The 25751-nt window shown below is 40.0% G+C and overlaps 1 protein-coding gene across 4 annotated transcripts; it reads right to left on the reverse strand.

Moving 5' to 3' along the window:
• Positions 1-596: 596 nt before the first annotated feature.
• On the reverse strand, positions 597-25033 carry CWF19L1 (CWF19 like cell cycle control factor 1). Of its 4 annotated transcripts, none has more exons than XM_084903625.1 (14): positions 24933-25033; positions 22276-22360; positions 21389-21467; positions 20799-20900; positions 18408-18622; positions 15996-16114; positions 12917-13001; positions 11691-11831; positions 10838-10949; positions 9601-9680; positions 5158-5367; positions 4220-4339; positions 3683-3780; positions 597-1030 (listed from the first exon to the last, which is right to left on the reverse strand). In XM_084903625.1, the coding sequence occupies exons 1-14, from the start codon at positions 24953-24955 to the stop codon at positions 886-888; spliced, it is 1614 nt and encodes a 537-aa protein (XP_084759751.1). In that variant the 5' UTR covers positions 24956-25033; the 3' UTR covers positions 597-885. The 4 variants fall into 4 exon arrangements, with proteins under 4 accessions (XP_084759751.1, XP_084759753.1, XP_084759754.1 ...); XM_084903627.1 differs by having other exon boundaries at positions 18436-18622; positions 24933-25031; XM_084903628.1 differs by having other exon boundaries at positions 18436-18622; positions 21389-21451; positions 24933-25015.
• Positions 25034-25751: the final 718 nt, after the last annotated feature.

Consider the following 25751-nt stretch of genomic DNA (forward strand, 5'->3'; position numbering starts at 1 on the left):
TTCAAGATACCCATTCTCCTGTAAAGTCTGTCTCTGCTCCTTCTCCATACACTTGTTGGGTCACTCTACTTCCAAGGTAGTCATCTTCAGCTTTGGACTGTATTCACTCTATCTTATTTTCATCCATTCTCATCATTTCACTTGTGGCCAATACCCTGATGAGCCCCAAAGCCCTATCACCAATCTAGATCTCCATGAGTTTATAACTATCCAACAGCTCACCAAAACTCAACATATCTAAAGGAAAACTCTTCTTAAATCTGTTCCTTATCTTCCTAATTAGACTATAAATTCTGGGACAACAGAGACCATGTTAGGACATGGCTATCCTCCTAGAGCTTAGAAAAATGCCTGGCACATAGGCGTTCAGTATATGCTGAAAGACTGAAGAAGCTTTTTTATATCAATAAAATGAATGCTATAAGAAAAATAGCAAAGGCCCGGTGTCCCTTCTCCATCCTAAGCTGCTTAGGGAGAAGCCATCTGTGAGATCCTGGGACAACAACTGGGCCTAACGCCCTGGTTCCTCCTATTAGACACACACCCTATTTCATTTCAATGGTTATAGATAACATAAAGATAAGGCACCTCCCAAGCATAGAAAAGCATCTGGATTTTATTTGATAATTTCAGTGTTTTTGAAAATATTGATAAACAAAAGCTGTACTTGGAGCTGGATGACAAATATGTTTTTTAACATAAAATTTTCATCCTCAAATGTGATGTTTTCTGAAAAATATTCCATCTTAGGCCTCTTGTTGCAGACAGGTTCCATGGGAATGCACCAAAAAGAGGCAGGGAAACAGTCCCCATGGGAGATTAGTTTCTTTAAAACACAGGCTGCTACTACTTCCTGTGAAGTTCATCAAGTGCCCGTCCCTTTGCTTAGTCATCCAGAGTGAAGTCAAAAGGCTCAAAGTCTTTACGGAAGCGGCGAGCCAGGGTCTCCTCCTCTTCCTTGCTGATCTGACACTGCCTCCAGTCAGACTTGTCAGGAATATTAAGGATGGCTTCACTTGCCAGGACCTCCCTGCAAAAAGAGCACAAAGAAGTCATAATAGAATCAGTTTAAACCACCCCGAACCCTCCTGTCTGCGGAGAGCTTTCCTCAGCATCGCCCAAAGAAGGCATGCAAACTCCTGAGTGCCATCTCTGCCATTCTATCAAAATTATACCCATTTTAAGTGACCAGCTCAGGTCCTACCTCATTCTTAACCCCTCAAATCCCATTCACTTTTCTGAACAACTTGGTACTACATTCATTGGTACTTAGAGAAGCAACATGGCACAGGAGGATGAGGGCAGACCCTGGTGCCAGAATATCAGAGACAACTCCATTCCTAGTTCTGCCACTTGCTAGTCTATGACTTGAACAAATTATTTCATCCCTGAGTCTTGATTTTCTCACCTATGAAATGCAAAATAAGGATTTTGTGAGGAATAGACATAACACAATCAAAGCACCAAACTAGCTGAGATTATTACACCCTTCCTTAAACTCTAGTTTTGTCATCTGAATTAGACCATGAGTTTGCTAAGAGCATGGTGCAGAGTCAACCACCTATACTATAACCCACTCTGACTTTATGCCTCCTTTTAGAGAACACAAGCCTACATAGGCACAATAGCACAGGCTCAACAAAACAAATAAAAAAAACTCACAATTTGTCTTGGTTCTTAGAATTAAAAAACAACTACTTTCAGAAACATATACAATATAGCTTTTAATTGCCACTGCTTTATATTTGTTTTTATTTATTTTGCTATATTATAAATACTATTTGTGCATTTACATGGTTTATTTTTCACTTTGAAGCTACAATAAATAGAAGAGCTGAAAACAAATCACATGAATCTCCTAATTATGTTCAAAGGACGTGAGCATAATTTCTACCTGCGTATGCAAACCTTGAACCAACTTCTTCATCTGTAAAATGAATATAGAACCAGCTTTATTGTACAAACTAGTGGCCCGGTGCATGAATTCATGCACACTGAAAGGAAATTAATTAGAAAAAATATTTTAATATCGCTATTCACCCTTTCTCTATAATAGAAGCGTCAACCAAATTCATGATCAACAATGACAGATGGAAACACACTGTGTGATTGACACCAGCAAGAGCTTTATATGTATCACGCATGTGCAGGTCAACTTAGCCCTTTATATCCTATCTAATAAGAGTAATATGCAAATTAGCCATCACTCCACTACAATATGCCATGCCCACCAGCCAATCAAGAGTAGATATGCAAATAAGCCCAACCAAGATGGCTACAGCTACAGAGAACAGGAGAGAGGCTTAGGTTTCCCAGGCAATGGAGGAAGCCAAGCTTTCCACCTGCCCTTGCCAGCCTAGGCCTCCACTCAATGCTACAAAGTTTCAATTAGAGAAGGTAAGCAAATCCAAACAGAAATGGCGGCAGCCACAGAGCTGGAAAGAGCAGGCTAGGGTTGCCCCTGGCAATGGAGGAAGCCAAGCTTTCTGCACATCCTGGCCTGCCCAGGCCTCCACTTAAGGCTACAAAGTTTCAATTATAGAAGATACATAAACCCCAACAGAAATGGCTGCTGCCACAGAGCAGGCAGAAGGCTTGGCTCCACTCCAAGCTATAAAGTTTCAATTGTAGTAGATAAACCCCAGATATTAGGGCCTCCACTTGGGTCGCCAGAGGGCGTGGCCGGCCTGCAAACCACCATTGGCCCCTCACCCAGGCCTCCCCACGTCCCATGGGAATCCCCACCCTGATCCGGGACACCTTTCAGGGCAAACCAGCCGGCCCCCACCTGTGCACCAAGCCTCTATCCTATCTAATAAAAGACTGATATGCAGACTGACCATCATTCTATCACACAAGATTGCTGCCCCATATGGACACAAGATGGCCACCACAAAAAGTCCCATCCCAACCTTCAGAACAGTACAGAATAATGAGGTTAAAACCTCATATTTTGTGGTTCATCAGACCTGGATTTGAACCTTCCACTGACCATGGACAAGTTACTAACCACTCTAGAGCCATGTTGTCCATTATAGGAGCCAGTACTCAAATACAGACATTTAAATTTTAATCCCAATTAATTTAAATTAAAAATGCAGTTCCTCAGTCACATTAGCTGCATTTCAAGTGCTCAGTGGCCACTTGTGGCTAGTGATTACTACACAGGGCAGTGCAGATTTACAGAGTATTTCCATCATGTAAAAAGTCTATTGGGTACTGCTCTAAAGCCTCATTTTCCATAGTGGTAAACTGAGATGCCACTACCTACCTTACAGAATTGGGAAGATTAAATGAGACAATGCATGTAAAGTTCTTGGCACAATACCTGACCCAGAGCATGTGTTCAATTAATGGAGGCATTTATTCACTCGGGCTAGAATTTTGACAGTCCAAAGTTTACCTTCTAAATCTCTCAGTCTCAGCCTCAACTCTTTCATGAAGCCTTTCACATATTAAACATGAGCTCACTGTCTCTGAATTTCTGAAATACTGTTCCTAAACTTAAGGTACTTTTCACATTACTGTCATATATGTAAATGTCTGATTTGCTCTAAGACTATTACTTCCTTGGGGCAAGAATTTTTTTATTTGGCTTTTTATTTAACTGTCCATGCAGCCCACTACTTTGTTCAGAGTAGGTCAAGTGAAAATACATTTAAAATAAGAAAACTATACAAACCTTCCAAACTGCAAAGGAAAATTCTTTTTAATTCTGTGGAAAAGCTTCTCTCCTGTGTCAAGTTCAACATAAAAATATGCTGCTCCTGGCTGTGCAATCTAAAGTAAACAGAGTTGCATGAGGACATACAATAGTGCTTTAAAAATCAAAAACCTGGCTCATCTCTTCGAAGTTTTAATTTGGCAAAGAATTCAGTCTAGAAGCACAAGGGATGTAAGCAGCTATAGATCCCAACACATTCAGTGGAACTTGAGTTTAAAAAGCCAAACTGGCAGATATTGCAAGGCCCTCCCAGTGGCACTCATCTTTCTAAGTTCCTGCCTTAGGAAGGTTCTCATTTCTTGTTTTTCCCAGAAAGCACTGAGGCATTGCTGTAATGCCATATTTGTCTCCAGTCTAATCAAAACTCCAAGCTCTTGTTCCAAACTGTCATCTGTCTTTAACATTTTTGGAATGCCTTGATGGTACCTCAGGCTCCATGTGTCAGAAACCAGGTTTTTACTTCTCCCTCAACATCACCTTGCCCTTCTGTTTTACCTGCTTGATGTCAGAGTGCTCTGGGATTTCCAACAGCTCTATCTGCTGCTCTTGTGCCTGGGTAATGAAGGCGTCTTTAATGTCATCAGTAGCACAGCGGCTGAGTGGCACAGGAACAACCTGGGGTGGGGTGGGGTCGGGGGTGGGAGTGGGGGCGGATAGGAAAAAGTTTTCATATAGGTCCCAGAGAGGTCATGCCTCCTGCAGTTCCTGAGAGATAGCAAATCCATCACAGGGGTGGAGAAACACCCCTCAGAAGAGATTCTCCTCAGGCCAGACAGGTCCATGTCAGCCTGTCTGTAAGGACTTAAACTTATGAGATAGCTTGCACATGTGGGAGCCAATCTCTGATGCAGGAAAGGTTAGAGAGAGATCTTGTCATCAAGCCTTTCCCAGCTCCTATATAATATATGTGGCAGAATCAGGCCCATTTGAAAACTTAACAAATGTGCCAGAAAGAAAACCACCACAACTACAAACATTATCCATAACACTCTCCAAATTACTGAGCTGCTAGCCCCACAGGCTCTGAGACTGTTTCCTACCTCTGAGCGAGCAGTCACGTTGGGCTTCACATAAAATACCTAACCTCTTCCAAACTACCTATCAAGGCCCAAATTTTTCTTGGAACCTTCCTCAAATACCATTCCTTTTCTGAACAAGGTACTTACTGTCTGTGCAGTTCACTTATACTGACCATGCACTTCCCTGTGAATTCTCTGGAGTTATCACCAGAGACTCTTTAACCTTTTAAATGAACATTACCTGAATATTAATATGAAAATTCATGTTAAAAATTTAAATATATTTAGTTTTACATTAGAATCTAATACTTAAACATTAATCAAAGTAATTATTAAAATTAGCACTATTTAAATGTTTATCTATATCTAGGCCCCCACATGGTCCTTCCAAGTTCTTGGGCAGAGACCACTTACCTGTAGCTGGAGGTGATGGCTCTTATAATTTCTCTCAAATAGAATACATCGTTTCCCTCGACTCTTAAAAAACTTTCTCAATGTAGCCTTATACTTCTCCACCTCTTCCACCACCTCTGCGGAAAGCTCCACCACTGACTGGTAGTGTCCAATGGGCAGGATAAGGACATGATCATCAGATAAGCCTCCTTTGGCCAGAGCAAGGTAGCACTGAAGATGAAGCACACAGAAGTGAGAAATCAATACTGCATGTATGGTTCTTCAGGGAGAAAGCCGATACAAAGAGTGAGGCTGGGGGGTGTGGAAAAACAGCTCAAGAGGCTATTAATAGAAATTCTCGCCGAAACCAGTTTGGCTCAGTGGTAGAGCGTCGGTCTGTGCACTGAAGGGTCCCAGGTTCGATTCCGGTCAAGGGCATGTTCATTGGTTGTGGGCACATTCCCGGTAGGGGGTGTGCAGGAGGCAGCTGGTCGATGTTTCTCTCTCATCGATGTTTCTAGCTCTCTATCTCTCTCCCTTTCTCCTAGCTGTAAAATATCAATAAAATATATTTAAAAAAAAAAAAAAAAGAAATTCTCCAACTTTTAAAAATCTGATTTAGAGATTACAACAATCATGCCCCCAAGTACCTGCTGAAGAATGAGATTGGATGCAACAAATTTCTATGCAAATATCAAATGAATTGGGAGCAAATGAGAGCACACAAACAGACTTTTGCCTTCAGACACACCAGAGCCAAAAGAGGACCAGAACAAACAGTTGGTTTTCCTTTTTAGGCTCCAAACTTAAAAAAAACAAAAACAAAAAAACACCATTTTTTGGTTACTATTACCTTTAGCCACAGAAAGAGCCCACCCACTCTGCTTTCAAATGACCACTCTCCCCACAGTAACATCTATCCCATCCTACCGCAAATACATGCCCAGGCTCACAAAAAGAGCTCAGATGACATGATTAGCATCCAATGTCCTACGCCTTAAGATGCTGACTAACCTCTACAAAATGAAAGCTAACATGACCTAACGGATTGAAGGAAGAATGAGAAACTTCAAAGTCAACTGTATCCAAAAGGTAGAAAACTATTGTTCCAACAATGGATACTGGCAGCTAAAAAGCAACTAAAAATCTGTCAAAACCAAAACATAAGACCTCTCTACACTCATTCTTTGAAAGGAAAACAACACAGTGAGTAGAGAAAAGCCAATGCATACCAATGCAGGCAAATGGAGGTACTATATCCAAAGTATACTTCCAGTGTGGCAGGTTCAAAGTTAAGGCTGAAAGTAGGAGTCATTTATTTTTCATTTGCTGAGAAAGTCCAATAAAATGACAAAATAGGTAGTGGAAACAAACTAAAGTATGATCATCCTTGATTTACTTGGCATAGAAAATTGAGTACATCTACAGTTAACTTTCCAGATGACTAAAATTCATCAAAATCTCATAAGCACTAATGCATTTTCTTAATTTTTACAATAACCACTTTTGGTTCTTTTTAAAGCTTACTCCAAAAGCTTGCATCTTCTAGACTTTTCTTTATATCAAAGGGTCACTGTCATAAATAGCAGTTTTTATATTATGATGTGCATTGAGGCTACTGAAGCTTTCTAGTTTACACTAACTACCAACCCCCAATGCAGTACCTTCCAGTTTTTGTGAATAGTTTCACATTTGCCTAATCTCCTTCCTTCTTTTCAAACTCTCACCTTCTAATCTGTTCTATACTGAATTATGTATCTGAATGTATCTCAAATGTATAAATAGGATCTAAATGAATGCTTCCCCCATATGAAAATGTATTGACTTCAAAGGAGTTATTTTGGACTTTTATTTTTATTTATCTATTTATTTATTTATTTAAATTTAAAAATATATATATATTTTATTGATTTTGTACAGAGAGGAAGGGAGAGATATAGAGATGAGAGAGAGTCATCGATCAGCTGCCTCTTGCACACCCCCTACTGGGGATATGACCACAACCAAGGTACATGCCCTTGACCGGAATCGAACCCAGGACCCTTCAGTCCCCAAGCTGACGCTCTATCCATTGAGCCAAACCGGTCTCTATTTTTAAAATTTTTTCAAGTCAACAACTTTATTTATTTATTTATTTATTTTTATTGATATTTTACAGAGAGGAAAGGAGAGGGATAGAGAGTTAGAAACGTCGATGAGAGAGAATCATCAACCAGCTGCCTCCTGCACACCCCCCACTGGGATGTGCCTGCAACCACTGTACATGCCCTTGACTGGAATCGAACCTGGGACCTTCCAGTCCGCAGACCGACGCTCTATCCACTGAGCCAAACTGGTTTCGGCTATTTTGGACTTTTAGCAGCTTCCCCTCCTTTTACCAGTTGTGGCTATGGGCCATTAGCATAGGTGTATGTATGTTTCTAGAGGAAGGCATGGCAAAGATAGAAAGCCAGAGGGGAAAAGTAATGAAAGGAGATTATTGCAAACCCTTTGCCAGACACCAAAGGTCACCAGAGGTTCCCAAGAGGTTCCCACCAAAGGACAGTACAGGTAAGCATAGACTTGATTACTAGGTAGGTGCTAGAATCCTCATGTGGCCTCCGCCTTGGGGTGCAGGGCCACAGTCAAGGCGCAGGATGCTTTCTTGCCCCTTCTACCTTCAAGCCCAGATGAGAAACAAACCGGTTTCCCCGATTATCCCTTAAGTTAACATTACAAACCTCTTTTTCCCTGCATGCATTCTGAGCCTATTGAAGCCTCCAAAATAGAGAGGCAGAGTCAAGCCTGCCTTATCATTCAATGTGTGAGGGAGAGAAGAAGGTCATAAGCTAATCCAAAAAGGAAGGGCATTCTTGTAAAAAGCAAGAGCTTTTCAAGTTTGCTCTTCTCACTAATGGGTTCATCCACAAGCTCCATGGTCCAATGGTGTCACAGGCTTTGACCCCATCACTGCTCCCCCTAGAGAGAGGAGCGTGCTAATAATACATACCGGTACATAAACATTAAATGTAAAAGACTGAGACTATTCAGTCTGAAACAACAAAGGCAGGAAAGGGATATAACTTAATTTGAGATTCTAGTCTGTCAGTCTATAGGAGGCCACAATAAAAGGCCCTCAGATTGTCAGGATTAAGTTGAGGAAAATATCACATTCAGAAACCAAAATTAGAATAAATTAATGAAAAACAGATGAAAGTATCCTTCTGCAGAAGCACCACACGTTAAAAAATGGTTTGTAAATATTTCTTTCAGGAGCCTCAGGAAACAGCCAATTCTAGTCATACAAGGATGTCACTATAACCCTGAAAATAAGCTTTTTTCATTCAAAGCAGATGAAAGGGATAATGATCTATATGGTTCCCAGTGAAATGAGGGTCAAAGACTAGTAATATTTAATACCTAACTGAGCCCTCCCCAAGGAAAAGTAACTGGGGAAATGTGAAATAGGATGAGACACATACTTCATTAGCGTTTTCCACAGCCTAAGTAACATTATCTTTAAGATCTTTAAGATCACAGTACTCACCAAGCAACTTTATAAGTATTACTAGGGTTCCCAGATACCCACGTCAGGAATGTGGATATGGAGATTCCTGTCATTAGGAAGCTATAGCCTCTACTACTAGACAACACTGAGAATTTGTCATTTTTTAGTAGTATGGAATAAAAATAGAGTTTGAACAGTATATAGAAGATCCATACCTATTTATCAGAGAGGGAGGAAGGTGGGGAGCAACCTTGTGCAACTGGCACTACAAAACTGCAAGAGAACTGCTATAATAAAAAAAGACAATAGCAAATGTTGGCAAGGATGTGAGAAAACATTTTGCTGGTGAGAATCTAAGATGGTATAGTCATTTTGGAATAGTTTGGCAGTTTCTTAAAAAATTAAGTATAAATTCCATTCCTGGGTGTCTCTCCAAAAGAAATGAATACAAATGTCCACACATGCCTGCACATGTTCCCAGCAGCATTATTCCTAATAGCCATAAAGTGCAAGCAACCCAAATATCAACCTATTAACAAATATATAGACCGAATGTAGTATACAATGGGATACTGTTTGAAAAGGAATACTGATCAATGCTACAACATAGATGAGCCTCAAGGATATTATGCTAAGAAGCCAGATACAAAGATCACATATTCTATGATTCCATTTGTATGAACTATCCAGAAAAGGTTCACCCATGGAAACAGAAACTAGACTAGTGCTTGCCTGGGATGAGGGTGGAAATGGGAATTAACTGTACTGTAAATGGACATGTGGGATCTTACTGGAGTGACGGACAGGTTCTAAAACTGTATTACGTGATGGTTGCACAACTTGGTAAGCTTACTAAAAAATGTTGAATTGTACACTTTAAAGTGGGTAAATTTTACAGTATGTTTATGGACTCAATAAAGTTATACAAAACAAACAGATGTCGCCATCTCTGTAAAAGATCCAAGAAAGTAACTTACATGTGTGCCAATGTTGACTACCAAATGCTTCTCCACTTCAGGACTGGCGAGACAAAACCAGCAGGGTCCTGAAGGCTGAGCTTTATGTGGAAGAAAGCTGAATGTTAGTGGTCCAAACACTCCAGCATATAACCACCCTGTCTGATCTTTATATTCTGCAAAGACTGGTATTCAGCATTGCCACAATGGGCTGGGCCTGTTGTACCCCCACTATGACCACTACTCCATCACCATTATCGATGAAACTAAACCTCTATTAGAAAAAATTCTGAATTTGTAACCTTTCCACATGTAGGTAATCCATAACTGATAACCACATATTGACTAAAGAAGCATGTGACTGGCAACAGGCTGCAATAAAAGAACACTGAACTGGGTGTCAGGATCCCTTAGCCCCACTTTTGCCACTAGCTAGCCACATGACCCTGGGCATTAAGCTTTCCCAAGGTCAACTTCTTCATCTTTGAAATGAGGGGGGTGGATAAAAAGGATCTCACCTGGCCTGTATGGCTCAGTGGTTGAGCACTGACCCATGAACCAAGAGTTTACAGCACATGTGTCAAACACAAGGCCCGCGGGCCAAATCCAGCCCGCCAGGCCTTGCAATGTGGCCCGCACCGCGCTGTCATCACTGCACTCCGCTGTCAGTTTATGACATTGTCAGTTTATGACTGTTCAGTAAACCATTCGGCCCGCGATTTAGGCTGGATTTTAGATTTTGGCCCCTTCTCTGATTGAGTTCGACACCCCTAGTTTACAGGTTCAATTCCCAGTCAGAGCACATGCCTGCTGGAAGCATGCAGGAAGGGGCCAATCGATGTTTCTCTCAATATTTCTACCTTTCTATCCCTCTCCCTTCCTCCCTCTAAAGTCAATAAAAACATACTTTAAAAATTTTTTTAAAGCAATAAAAAGAGTATCTCAATGAAATAGCCTTAAAATCTCTTTTATCATTTTGATTATCCTATTATTTTATGAACCAACATTAGTTTTTTATAGGCTCTTTAGCTCATGTTTTACAGACATGAAGGAAAGGAGCAGTTTCCATAGTCCTCATAAGAACAGTCTCAGCCTCAAAGTCAGGCCATTTTTGCATTATTTCATTGTTTATTATTGGTCCTAATGACTCATTATACAATTTCTTTTGCCAGAAGAGGCTCTTAGCAATGCTGCTTCCCAAACAAGACCACAATAACAATGATCGCTCAGAGGAGACCTCTGGAACTGAGGTACTTACGAGGTTTGCGAGGCTGCTTTGGGTGAGGAGACTTGCCATCTCTGCCTGTAGATGAACGCTTCCTTCCCTGCTTTTCATTTAAATCAAAGAAAAACTGACAGGCTGACTCTTCCTGGAATGGCCAAAGGTGGAAAAGTATATATTATTTAACCTCTAGACAAGTGCCAACTATGCACATACAAAGGAATATTCCTGCCATGTAATGTCTATCTCTTCTCCCAGCCCTTTCTGCCTATTCTAGAGAAGCATTTATCCCAGCTGCCACCAAATCCATCGCTTTGGAGAGGCAAGTTAAAAATCCAAGTTACAGAGCAATTCTTGCCTAAAATATGAACTCATCCAAATTCCTTTCCCTTTCTCAATGCAGTCCTACAATCCCCAGGTCAAAAGAACTCTAATTGAGATTTAATTAAAAAGATAAGGTTTTCATAAAGAAAAAATGAGAAAACATACTAATTTTCCTCTCATTTGACATTCCTTGCTGTAGTGAGAAATTAATTTCAGGAGAGTTTGCTACTTAGAAATTTCTTCAGATTGAATCTTATTTACCTACTAGCACTCATAAAATCACAAATTACATTGCTACCTAGCAGTTGCTGGATTTCTGCCTAAAAAGTTAAGAATAATCAACTAGATTTTTTTAAAAAGTTGAAAAGTTAAGCTCAAACTACAATTAAAACAACAACAACACTGAGTTTACTTAAAAGCTAAAGTTTTCTAAATACCACCATTGATTTCCCAACAGAAAATGAAAATTTCAATTCTAAGGAATAATCCTATCTTATAAATTAAACTATAGCACAAGCAAGGGGAAATCCTGCCCAGAAAATGCCACCTCTCCATCAGAACATACCTCAGGGGCAGGAATTTGCTTTCCTATGGGTGCTTCCTTCCCACATTTCCTGTAAGGGTTTTCAGTGACATCTGGAGGCTGCTTTACCAGTTCTGCCGCATCCATTAGTTTCATGGGAACGATGCTGAATGCATAAAGATACTTTGGAGAAAAACAACAAAATAACATTAAGGGAAATACTGTTCATCCAAATGTAGTTAATATTTCGTTGTGAAGATTTCACAGAGGCTTCTGAAACTAAGATTTGAAAAGCAGCAATTGATCCACCTGTGGCTAGGAGAATACTTAGTAAATCAAATGCCAATTCAGTGATCTCTGCAGGGCTAACGGGAGGGCTGACAAGTAATGAGCAACAAGTCAAAGTACCCGCCTTTACGCAAAACAACCATCATTACAAAGCCCAGAAGAATTTGCTCCATAAACTTTGAAGACATACTGCTTCTGTCTCTAAATCCTGTATCTTTGTGTACTTCGTCAACAGAACCATAGCACTGCCATTCTTTTTTCTAATGAAAACTAAATTGAACAAATTAGTGTTCGCTCTGACATCACACACTTTTCTGCTGTATATGCTGATACATTTTCTTAGTAGCAAAGAGGTAAATATTCATATGGATACCTAGAATTTCAGACTAATTGCAGTTATTGAGAACTTTAGATGAGATAGGAATAGATGCTTAACCTCACTACTGATCATGGAAATCTAACTAATTAACATCTTCATCTACCAGAATGGCAAAAACTAATAAAAATTGGGCATTACCCAGTAAGAATGTGGATAGGAAACAAACTCATACACTGCTGCTGGGGTGTAAATGGGAACAAAATTTTGAGATGAATTTAATAATGCCTCCCAAATTTAAAAATGTGCACATTCTCTGACTGAAGTATGAGTTGCTTAGAGCTGAGGCTAACACATCCCCGAGAGTAAAGCAATAGACTGAAAATACTATGAATGATACTCTGTCTTTATATAAGGCAGCAAAAAATTTTAGCTATCTAAACTTGGTAAGAATGCACTGGGATTAAAAGCTTAAGATATTATGGAAAAGACAAAATATATATTCAATTATCTTTTGCATGTACACTGCATATGGCATGTTATAGTTACTGAGGTGCTGGGACACTGCGATTGGGGAGGAAAGAAGACATGAATGCTAAACAGGGAAAGAGAAACATTTATCAGGCAGACAATGATTATTATCAACAAATACTAAAATCTTTACCTTTTTCTTTTCTGGATTTCCAACATTTGCCAGTGCTATGAACCTGGTGGCATGCTGTGCATTTTCCTGCAGAACGATGTGGTTTCTATAATATATTAGAGAGACGAAAGGTTACCAAAAAACTTAAAATATGTAGACTCCACAGGGCCATGAAGAGTCCTAAGTCCATCACCAACAATTGGCTATTGTTGGGTAAGAATAACATCACAAATCTAAAAAGCATAAAACTCCAACTTTTGGTTTTAAAAGAGTTGTCAAATTAGAAAAAAGTTGATAATTGATAAAACTATGTGATAAGTATAGGAGGGTTCATTATACTATTCTCTCTGGTGTAATAAAAAGCTATAACAATGAAAATCAAAAGGAAATGGGTTTTAAGTGGGGGGGAAAAAACATGTTTCAAATAGTAATATATAGGATCATTTTATTTTCCTAGAAAAAATATAAAAACACATAAATGTCTATTTATCATAGAAAAAATATGGGAATCACATATACCAAAATATTTTTTTTAGCTTTTCTATGTGTATAAGCATTCTATATTAAGCAATTTATTATTTTTAATTTTTTTAAAGTTATGGCAGTATACATATTTTTTATTTTTAGTGAGTTAGTTGATCATTAATATAGATGCCAATACTTAGAGTTATTTACTTTCCTCATGCCTCAGAAATTTCCTGAATCTGTCAAAAAATGTAATTTTATTTAAAAAATATAGTATTGCAGTCCTAGCTGGTTTGGTTCAGTGAATAGATAGAGCATCAGCCTACGAACTGAAAGGTCCCGAGTTCAATTCCAATCAAGGGCACATGCCCAGGTTGCAGGCTTGGGCGGCGCAGGAGGCAGCCAATCAATGATTCTATCTCATCATTGATGTTTCTATCTCTCTCTCTCTCTCTCTCTGGTTCCCTTCCTCTCTGAAATCAATAAAAATATATATTTTTTAAAAATCTAGTACACCATCTATCTATATAAAATCCTAATATGCAAATCGACCAAACAGCAGAATGACTGGTTGCTATAATGTACACTGACCACCAGGGTGCAGATGTTCAACACAGAAGCTACCCCCAGCCCACAGGCCCCGACTGTCATTGGTGGCGAGGGTTTAGGGCCAGTGAGCAGGCAGTGCCAGGCCAGCCAGGGTGGGTATGAGCAGGGCCCCCCAATCACCCTGCAGGTCAGCTCTGATCGCCTGCCAGGCCTAGGGATCCTACCCCTGCACAAATTTTGCACACCGGGACTCAAATAAATCCATAAATACATGTTTCATATTCACATTATTGAAAGAAATAAACCAAAATATAGTCTGTCTGCTACAACTTGTTTCTTTTTAATAAGTACATTCATAATTGATAAATGGGAATGGTGTCAGTTTAAGGTGAAAGTCATGCTATTTCATATACAACTTTCTCCAACTATTTTAAATGATTAGAACAAGTTTACTCATAATTAAATTGAAGCTTTAAAAATACATGGAGACATTAAGAAATATCCTAAGAAATGTATTTTTTAGTGGACGTAGTGCAGTGAGCTCAAGAACTGCTAATATTTTCCACTGTTAAGCTATCCAGGTGTAGTATGCAAAATAATGGCCCCCAAAGATGTCAATGTCCTAATCCCATGACTTGTGAATATTAGCTTACATAGCAAAGGGAAATTAAGATGACAGATAGATTTAATAACTTGCTAATTAACTGGCCTTAACATAGGAAGATGATCCTGGATAAGCTGGGTTGACCCAACATAATCACAAAGGTCCTTAGCAGCAGAAAAGGGAAGCAGAAGAGAGTCAGAGGGAAGTGGCTACTGAACCAGGTAAGAGTAGTAAGAAGGATTCAACCAGAGTTGCTGGCTTTATAAGATGGAGCAAAGGAGCCATCAGGCAAGGAGTGTAGGTAGGTGGCCTCCAGAAGCTGAAAAAGGCAAGGAAACAGACTCCCACTAGGGCCTCTAGAAAAGAATACAACTTAGTCAACACCTGATTTTAGCCCAAAGAGACCTGTGTCAAACTTCTGACCTATAGAACTGTATGATAATAATTGTATTGTTTTAAATATAAAATTTGTGGTAATTTGTTATAGTAGCAATAGAAAACTAATACCACAGGCAAACTGCAAGTACATATAAAAAAAAGTTGGGAAGATGTTTCCCTCATTACTTTAAAATAAAAATGATTGATGCAGCCCGGTCAGCATGGCTCAGTGGTTGATGTCAACATAGAAACCAGGAGGTCACAGGTTCAATTCTTGGTCAGGGCACATACTTGAGATGCAGGTTCAGTCCACAATAGGGGGAGTGCAAGAGGCAGCCAATCAGTGATTCTCTTTCATCATTGCTGTTTCTATCTCTCTCCCTGAAATCAATAAAAATACATTATTTTCTCTGCAATATATCCTTTAAAAATTGCACCTTTAAAAATTAAACTAAAAGCATAAATAAATTGAAGCAAGTTCTTTTTTTTTAATCTGTTTTTTAAAAAAATATATTTTATTGATTTTTTTACAGAGAGGAAGGGAGAGGGATAGAGAGCTAGAAACGTTGATGAGAGAGAAACATCGACCAGCTGCCTCCTGCACACCCCCTACCGGGGATGTGCCCGCAACCAATGTACATGCCCTTGACCAGAATCGAACCCGGGACCTTTCAGTCAGCAGACCGACGCTCTACCACTGAGTCAAACTGGCTTCGGCTAAAGCAAGTTCTTGATTCTCAAATCAAAATACTTCTAAAGTGATTATACTGAGATTAAGATTATAAAAATAGTACAGTTTGACCTGATCAAAATAGGAATTACTGAAGAAGAAAAAAAAAAGGGAATTACTGTTACATCAAACTATGATGATTACACATTGTTATTCAGACCCTCAGACCTTTAAAGGCTCAATAAGTACAACCCCTTATGTTTAAAATTAGGAAACAAACTCAGAAAAGTTGAATACTTTGAGAATCACTCATCCAGTGCCCGAGTAACTAAAAAACCTTAAGATGTTATAAGGCTGAAATGAACATGAGAAGTTAACACAAAAGATCCAAGGTAAATTCTTCAAAAAGTCAAAAGGAACGAAATGCTACTCACCGATATGGAAGCCTCTCGTAATAGGTCTTTTCCAAAGCAGCAAAATGATACCTTGGTTTCAAGCCTGTGGCAAGATTGGAGACCAAAGCCGAGCCACATTTTTTGGTGTCCACTTCTCCCTAGTAAACAGAAATTCAGTCATCTCAGCAGACCTAAGAGTAACCGAGAAATGCAAAGAAATAACAAGACACTTTGAAATTTGAATGTGGATACAAATGTGGGCAGTAGAATTTGCATAGTAAATTCCATACAATGGAAGTCAATGAAATCTCAAACATAAATGGAACTGAGTTACTATGAATGCAGAAACAGAAACAACTGATGGAAGCTAGAGGTTAAAAAGCCAGTTCTCCAGACTAATACCCAAAACCGGGTTTATTAAACCTCTTAAAATATTTTGGGGGCCCTGGCCAATGTGGCTCAGTGGGTAAAGCATCAGCCCATGGACCAAACGGTCAGGGTTCAATTCCTGTCAAGGGCACATATCTTGGTGGCAGGCTCAATCCCTGGCCTGGGTCAGGAAGTGTGGGTAGCAACCAATCAATATTTCTTTTTTCCTCTCCCCCTCATCCCTCCCCTCCACTCTCTCTCTAAAAATCAATGGAAAAATATCCTCGAGTGAGGATTAAAAACAAAAAATCTTTTTTGGAAAGTAAGTTCTCTGTCAGAAGTGCACAGACTACTATGATTTGCTTTGTTGTGCACCTATAGTTATGACAATGCAGATAGTCAATTCACAAAATAGAAATAAAGCTAGCTTTCAGAGCCCCTAGAATGTAGAGAATACTTGGGATGAAATATTAAAGAACTTCATCATATAAGCATGCAATCCTTTATTTTGCCTCAGTTAAAAAATGTGTAGTTTGTGGAAGAGCACACCATGCCATTGTTACAGTCTGCCAAAAGTTAGGCTCGTTCCCAGAAAATCCCTAGCTTCAAATAACAAACTATGTGATTTCTCATCCATAATGTGAAGATATTAGCTGGAAATCAACTACCAAGTTAATTTTCCACTAAGTAAAGCAAGAACTCCTGTTGTTTTATGCTTGCCTCCTTCAGGATTCTACTGAGGGGCAGGGAATTGGCCTTGAGGTTAGCTATGGTACCTTAAGGACTGGTGAGCTACATTTTCTTCCCTGTAAGTATCTTGTATGGTTATTTATAAACTTGAATTAAGATCTTCATTAGCACCCCAAAAACGAAGGAGTCTCTTCTCCTTCCTTACAGAGCATCGCATGTGTCTTTCTCCCTCCTATCATCAGGTTAATAGACCTCTGGATCCTCCCTAGCCTTGCTGTATCTTCTCTATGCTGCAATCAGCACTGCCCCTTGAATTCCAGAATAACTTTGAATTTGTGGAAGGGGAAGAGAGCATTGTCCTTTTGCCTTTCAGCATCCTTCCTGACAATACCTGCTATCTCGTTGGCGTTTTTGGTCAGACACATTGTGCTAAAGTGGCAGAGTGCTCTACAAGACCCTTTTCTGGATCATTTCCCTTCACTAAAGCTCAACTGATGATTTCTGTCCTCACAACCTTCCAGGTCTTCCTTAGGCTGATTTCCACCAATACAGTATTCCCGGTAGCTGTTATTCACCAACCTGATGTACACCCTCTTTTAGATTGCTTACAAAAATGCTATGGTGAGCAGAAACCGGTTTGGCTCAGTGGATAGAGCCTCGGTTTGCGGATTGAAAGGTTCCAGGTTCGATTCCGGACAAGGGCATATACATTGGTTCCGGACACATCCCTGGTTGGGGGTGTGCAGGAGGCAGCTGATGGATGTATCTTTCTCATTGATGTTTCTAGCTCTCTATCCCTTTCTCTTCCTCTCTGTGAAAAATAAATAAAATATATTTTTAAAAATGCTATGGTGAGATCCAGTGCATCCCAACATTAAAGCTTTCACATAAAATAAAATGAATTTTTTTTTTAAGTTTTCACTTTAGAGAAGTACTAAGTTTTTAACACATTTTTTCCTATCTTTAGGTCTTTAGATCACTACCTTTGATCCATAATGATTCCATCTAAAAAAATATTTTGATAGCAAAAAAGCTATAACCTGAGCTGCCACTTGTTAAAAAAATTTTCATTGAAAATTAGTGAACCCTCAAAACAAAATAAGAGGAAGCCTGAAAGAGGGCACCTGAAGCAGAAAACATAATTTAAAGAACCATTCATTTATAATTAAGATTTCAGCAATTTCAACCGTGAATCAAACTTTCATAAGATCGACTTTTGCTTTGGTCAGTTAACATAGCTTTAAGTATCATGAAAAAATTCACAAAAAAATTAAGAGTCATATTAAGAGTTTACATTAAGAGTTAAAACACTTAATATAAAGAGCAGAAAAAGCCCAAATTAAGCCAGTGCCATTTGCTTTTAGAAATTCCAACTGAACAAGCGCTACTCACAGAAGAATTCCCAAAGTTCCCCACATACTTGGGCCACGGGGATGTGAGCAAGATATCAACACCCTTAAACTGGGGTGTCGAGCACAGCATTGTCCTCAGGGAAGACACATCCTTGGGACTAAAACTGTAGCCTGGGACGGGCTCATTTAAGGACTCTGTCCCACTGAGGTACGCGATCTGCAGCCCCGAGGTTCCAGTGAAGACACCTTTCCGCCCTGGGTTCAAAGAAAAACGGACAAGTTTTAGTCAAAACTGCAAAATGAAATGTCATTATGGGGGTAAATCTCTCCCCACGCCACGATCCTGCTTCCTCCCTGTCTTTGTGTGTCTACTGTAAAGCCCTGGCGGCCCTGCTGGCGGCTAGGTCTCTGTGTCAGATGGCTACAACGTACTCCTGTTCAGTGAGACCAGCTAATGACAAAAGGTGGGAAGCAAAAGGCTTTCTGCCTTCTAGTGGAGATTCTGCACAGATTAAAAGAAAGCCAGACACCTGGACATAATGAGAGGTGATGAAAAGAAAAAGATATCTGCAGTTCTGAGGAAGGTATAACCTAGAATAGGTGTACGCTTCATGCAGGCAGCAGCTGCCAATTGAAGGAAAACGTTTCAAAAGAGCAGCTATTTGGGAAAAATTAGCGACTTTTCTAAATTTCTTCCTTGGTTGTGCCTTTAAGACTGCTCCATCAGTTTTCACCTTCCTTTCATCTACTAAGTCTCTTCTTCTCAACTGTCTCTTTCCATTCATGAAACAGAATATTAAATATACTAATATACATACTAGTAAGGCACATACTAATTAATAAATACACATACGAACTGATAAAGAAACCTTTTCCTCTTCAGTTTCACATTTTTCAAAAGCGTAGTCCATCCTAAGTGCTTTACCTCTTAATTAGCTGCTTAACCAACTGCAATCTAGTTTCCCTCTCCCACCATTCTCTTCAAGGTCATAATCACCAATTGCCTCTACTCCTGAATTATTCTCTCTTCACTTACTCTATGAAAGATAATATCTTTACCTCTCCCAACACACCTGTAATTACTTTCACCTCTGCCTGCCTTCTAGGTGAAGATATATGCCCCAAACCACAAGAAACTACCATCTGCCTGCTTCCTTTCTCATATTTCTTAACAATTTGATCCTCTTCTCAGCTTTATTTCTCATCTTTGTGGGACCAGAAGCCCAAAACCTATACTCTCCAACACTGACCTCATTTATAAACTCAAGAAAAATCACGTCCCACTATAAGTTGGATGTTCTGCCAGCACTTCAAGTTCAGTATCACATGTTCACTATTAAGTTCATTGTTTGCTCCGCCTACTGTATCTCAAAAATTCTCTTTCACAGAAATAACCTAAATACCTCAGCTGCTCTTTCCACTCTTGGCACTAACTTCATATGGTAAAACGGCTGTCATAAATATCTACAGCAGTGGTCTTAATCCAAATCTAATACTACAGTGAGAACTGCCATAAGTCAGGCCCACAGTAAGAGCTACAACAAAAGGATCTCAAAATGTATTTCTCACAATGATGATTAAAACAACAAATAAAAATCTGTCCCTCAATTTTTTGCCTAAAATAATCTCATATGGTTGAAACGAGATGAGATTCAGGAGGGCCCTCGTCAGATGTAGGGAATCAAATAAAGGCCAAGATGGATTATGGTGGGGAGGGAGAAGAATGGTATTTACAACAAAGAAAATGCAGAAGACAAATGAGAGACCAAGAAAGAAAATGTGAAGAGCAGTGGAGCTATTTTAGGGAGGAATTGAGCTGGGTGATCCAAGAGGTTGTGGACTGACAACAAGTGAAGAGAAAAAAAAATGGCCAGCACTGAGAAAGCCACTGAGATGCAGGGGGTGGGAGGAAACAACTCTAAGCTGGAACTAAAGGAGTGGACCTGGAAGGACAAACCAGAAAAAGGACAAAGGAAGTGAAAAACCCAAAGATCGGCACTAAAAACTTCAGTTTCAAAAAGCTCAGAGAGACCTAGAGCTATAGCTAGTAAGGGATCTAAGTAAGCTGTATATTATATGGTGAGACCACATCCACAGATTTTTTTAAAAACATAATTTATACTTTAAACACTCTATATATACATAGTCAAGTAATTTATTCCTCTGTTTGGCTGCAAGAGTATGTATTTGGTTGTGGGAACACAAGATTTGAGGGAGGTGGAACAGATCACAAAGGTCTGAACTAGTGAATACCCTTACCTCTCCCAACATTTCTATAATTACTATAGTCCTGTAATTACTCAACACAGACTTTGGGAAAGAACCCCTCTGATCCCCATTCAGTCAGGCAGTAATAGCAGAAGAATCTAGCCACAAATTTTCTAGAAGACTTTATTATGTTCATTACAAACACAAAAAAATATCAACTTACCCAGGTAAGTAATATTCTCAGCTAATTCACACCCATCAGCATCTTGGAAATATTTTACTGTTTCCTGGTTATTGGCACCTAGCACGTATGTCTGAATAGGAGCTAGTGAGAGAAACATATGACACCATAGTTACCAGATCTGCTTTGGAACTTTAGCAATGCTTCCACATAGGAAAAATAATCATAGCAAAAATACAGAGTCTGCAATCCTACATGTGGAATATGATCACCAGTTAGCATATCCTACACCCAACCTTATGGCCTGATTATTAAATGGTATCACTAAGATGATGAAGTGAAATCTTAAAGAGGATGGTCAATGTGTAATTAGAAAAAATAGTCCCTAAAAAGCTTAAAAAAAACACTGATACTGGGAAAAGGAAAGAACACATACGATTTCATTTATTCAATTCTTGCCTACTTAAAAAAGAATGATTTTTCTGGAACTAATTCCAAATATGAATCAGCTCAATGCAGAGCTCAAAGAGAATTTCTTAAATAACTAACATTTGTGAAAACAACCCAAAAAAGACTGTGTAGTCTTGAAACTTTGTTAGAAATCATTTGCTAAATAAAAGGAATTTCTATACCTTTTTTGATGCCAGTTTTATACTCTTCCCATTCAGCATCTGGAGTGGAGCCAAAGAAATTTCCTATACACAACAGCAGCTAAAATGAGTTTTTTAAACAGATATGAGTTTTTTTTTAAATCAAATGGTACATCATTGATAGTAACATTACTCAGCTAATTATCCAAAGTAATGGTCTCAAACCAGGTTTTTTTTGCCTTAATCAACTTGCAGAATTTCAATACATAATTCTTTACTAACAGTTGTATAAATTACTACATTTTGTCTTACTGACTGTCAAATTCAAGTTGGGAATGGGGAAGATGGAGAAATCAACCTCGAAGAATTCTCTGTGAAAAATAAAACTTTAAATATTAGATACCTTGAGAAATATAGGGCATAAAAAACACGTGTGCTGCCTGTTGCCTTTACTCAACTTTTAACCCAATGAGCAAATGAGCATATAATCCCCATACCTGGGGAGTGGGAGGGGGGGGGCGGGGCGGATAAATAGTGATGGATGGAGACCTCACTTGGGGTGGTGAACACACAATACAATGTACAGATGATGTGTTGTGAAATTGTATACCTGAAACCTATATAATTCTGTTAATAAATTCAATAAAAAAGAAAAAAGAATCATTTAGGGATGTTCTGCTGGTCTGTTTTCACATTTGTGTACATTAATAAAATAACAAGATTGAAATTTTAAAAGCATAAAAAGGTAAACAGGTCTCCTTCTCCCACTGTTCTGCCGCTACTAAGTTTCTATGCTCACAAAAGGTACCCAATCTAACAACAACAACAAAAAAGGAGTATGTGTTAAATCAAGAAACGAATAAAGGAGCCCAAACTTTATTTTTGTATGTTGACAGTAAAATTAAATTCAGAAAAAGGAAACATCTTACGTCAAAGTTTCCACTTTTCTTCTGAATTGCTCGAACTCGATTGAATAAAACATCAAACTTTCCTTCAACATCTCCACAAGCCAAGCTGCAAACAAGAGATTAACATTAAGGCAATTCAGGCAACTTGCACAGGGCTGCCAGGTCTTCCTGGGTCACGCAGACATGTGATCAAGTCTTCCTGAGGCCACCTGACAGGCTCAGTGCATGTGAACTGTTACTGACCTAAAAGTCTCACCAACACCTTCCACTCACCCTACCTAAAGTTTACCTTATTTTTTCCTCCAAAATTGAACCAGCTTCTCCTCACTGCCCAAATATTGTGGCTCGGTCATTCACCAACCTGGCCACTAAGAATCAAAAAATCTCCCCTCCAATCATCAAGTCTTATCAATCCCCTTTCAAAACATCATTTCCCCCCCACCCCCAAAAACAGCTTACACATCCATCCTGGCCTTTTTATTTCCATTGTCATTATCTTGGTCCAGAGTTTCTATCATTCATTCAATAAATACATACTGAACCTATAATATGCTAAATGCAATATACCAAGTCCTATGCTAAGAACGTATTAGGAGTACAAAGTGGAGTAAGACAGTTCAAACCTCAGAGTTTACAATCAGGGAAGGGATACTGTCATAATCATAAATTTATACAGGGTGGATCAAAAGTAGGTTTACAGCTGTCTGTATGGAAACTATAATAATTAATAAATAATAACACAAAAATAAACTGTTTCACATACTCACAACTATAAACCTACATTTGTCTCACCCTGTATAAAAAGGGCTGCTGGCTGGTGTGACTCAGTTAGTTGGAGCATCATCAAATACACCAAAAGGTAGAAGGTTCGATTCCCAGTCAGGGCACATACACAGGTTGTGGGTTCAATCCTGGGTCGGGATGTGTGTAGAAGGCAACCGATTGATGTTTATCTCTCACATAGATGTTTCTATCTTTCTCTAAATTTCTATGGAAATGTCTCCTCGGGTGAGAAATAAAAAAAGGGGGGGAGACTACAAGTTTCTCTAACAGAAACCTTCCCTACGGTCAATCTGATCATTCTCTCCCTCTGCCATTCCCTGGGATGGTTAGTTCTATGAGTCCCAGCCTACCCAGCCTGAGTCTAAATTTTTCTCATGCTTCACATCCTGGCACATCTCTAAAGTCTTCCTGACCAGGTCAGAAAGTTCCTCTCCAAACTTCAGAAACCCAAAGCAAGCCCTGTAATCACCTACTAAGCATTTTTACCTTCTGGGCAACACCTCTTCTAGGGAGCCCTCTGGTCCCTATCAGGTACCAGTTCTTGGTGCTCCCACTTCCTCTATCACAGTGGCAGTCACATGGGATTATAATTATTTCTGGGAGAGCCATGGTTCAGTTTGTACATCATAGGACACCTCAAAATTTATCATCTCCTCGTGTGAGCCCATTTCCAGCGTCTCCTAGCTCACTGAAGAAAGAAAAAAATCTAGGGCCCCAACAGTGCTGGCTCCTTCTTACAACCAAAGCATCTCAAACCCGGTTATTGCATCTCCTCAATGGGCCATGCATCCCTGCTCTTTTCTGCTGACGTCGCTCCTTCTAATCCTAGCTGCTGTCCTCTCTTTCGGCTCTAATTTGTTCTCCACATAGCAACTAGAATAAGGCGACCAGACGTCCCGATTTTTAACAATTTGTCCCGCGTCCCGCGGCGTTTTTTTTAAAAAAAAAAAGTCCAAAAGATTTAAAAGATTCTTTCCAAAAATTGGGACTTTTTTAAAACGCCGCGGGACGCGGGACAAATTGTTAAAAATCGGGATTGTCCCGCCAAAACCGGGACGTCTGGTCACCTTAAACTAGAATCACTTTCCAAAATGAAAATTTTGATCATGCTCAGTTGTTCTTAAACATTTCAATGACTTTCTTCCTTAGGATAAAGACAAAAATGTTAAGGCTCAATCCTCACTTCTCCTATCCCTCATATTAAACCAAATACTCCTATTATACACCCTACCGGGACTGTGAGAATCTTTTCTTCCTGACATTTTCCACTACCGTAACTTTGCATGGATCTGGACTCACTGATTATTACTGTCTGTCTGTTTCTCTTCACTATAAGTTCTACTAAGGCAGTCAGTCACTCCATCTGTCCTAGTGCAGTGCCTGGCACACTGCAATTGTTCAGTAAATACGGGTTGAACGAGCGGATGAATGGAAGTCCTCTCTTCACGGTCCCAGCCTCTCGCCCCCTCCACCTGCCTCAGAGAGTGAGCCAGGGAGGACCTACGCGTCCACCCACCTCCCCAGGGCCCCTCAGCCGGCCGCACACCTAGAAACTCTGGCGTAGTAAACGGCGTGCGGGAGAACAGGGGTGTGAATGAGGTGCCAGAGGCCAGAGTGGCCTAACCAGGAAGAGGCCCCAGGGAGCTTCCCTCGGCGACTATTGCCAACGGTGCCCGCCTGGAAGCGAAACCGCCGGGGAAAGAGGCCACCGCGCCGGACCAAGATGGGATCGGAGCTCCCAACCCGCCAAGATGTGACAGGAGCTCCCATCCCCGCCTCTAGGTCTTCCCTTCCCGGCCGGAGAGCCCACCCCACCGCCGCAGGCAGCCACGTGCGCCCGCCCACACACACACACACACACACAACACAGGGGCTCCCGATCCAGGGTCACTCACAGGCGCAGCGGTTTCTGGGCCATCGGTCCCAAAAGCCCGGGTTGGGGCCACCACCGCCGCTCAGGACCCGCACCGCACTCCTCCGGAAAACGCGCTGGCAGCACAATAAGACGTCAGCGCGTCCCCGCCAATGAGGGTTCTCCTGTCTACGGAGAGCGCCGAGGGACAGAAGCCTCTGGCAGGTACATTCGCCTCAAGAAGAGATTAAGGAGAAAGGGGAAATAGCATTTAAAAATCCCATTATGATTTTGTATTTCCGGGCAACTGGAGCAAGTGTCTGAGCTGCTAGAAAGTTCCCAGCACAATGTTGGACCCTAACCTTTGCTAACCTAACCACATCACGCTGGAGAGCAAGACGCTCCCTTCAGACCCATTTTTCATAGGTTTTGAACCTTTTGAAAAATTAAAAGAATGGCCATCGCCTTCAAGGTGCACAATCACTTTTATTCTCATTGAATCATCTGAAAATAACTCCAGACATCAAGAATGCCTCTGCGTGCATTTCCCAAGGACCATCCTCCTACATAACCATAACATCATTAACACCTAAGAAAATTAACATTAAATCAATATCACCTAGCACATCCATATTTAAAGTTCTTCATTTGTCTTCCCCCCCCCCCATTTATTTCATACCTTTATTTGTTTTCAGTCAGGATCCAATCAAGTTTCACATTCACATTCAATTCCATCTCTTGTCTCCTTTAATCTCCCGTAGCCCACCTAACTTTTTGGTTTTGTTTTTTATGACATTGGCTTTTTGGAGAGTTCAAGCCAGTTGGCAGGAGATGGCAATGTTTAAAGAAGTGGAAACAAAGG

This window comes from Pipistrellus hanaki (assembly GCF_964339955.1).
Source record: "Pipistrellus hanaki genome assembly, chromosome: 14".
NCBI lineage: Eukaryota > Metazoa > Chordata > Mammalia > Chiroptera > Vespertilionidae > Pipistrellus > Pipistrellus hanaki.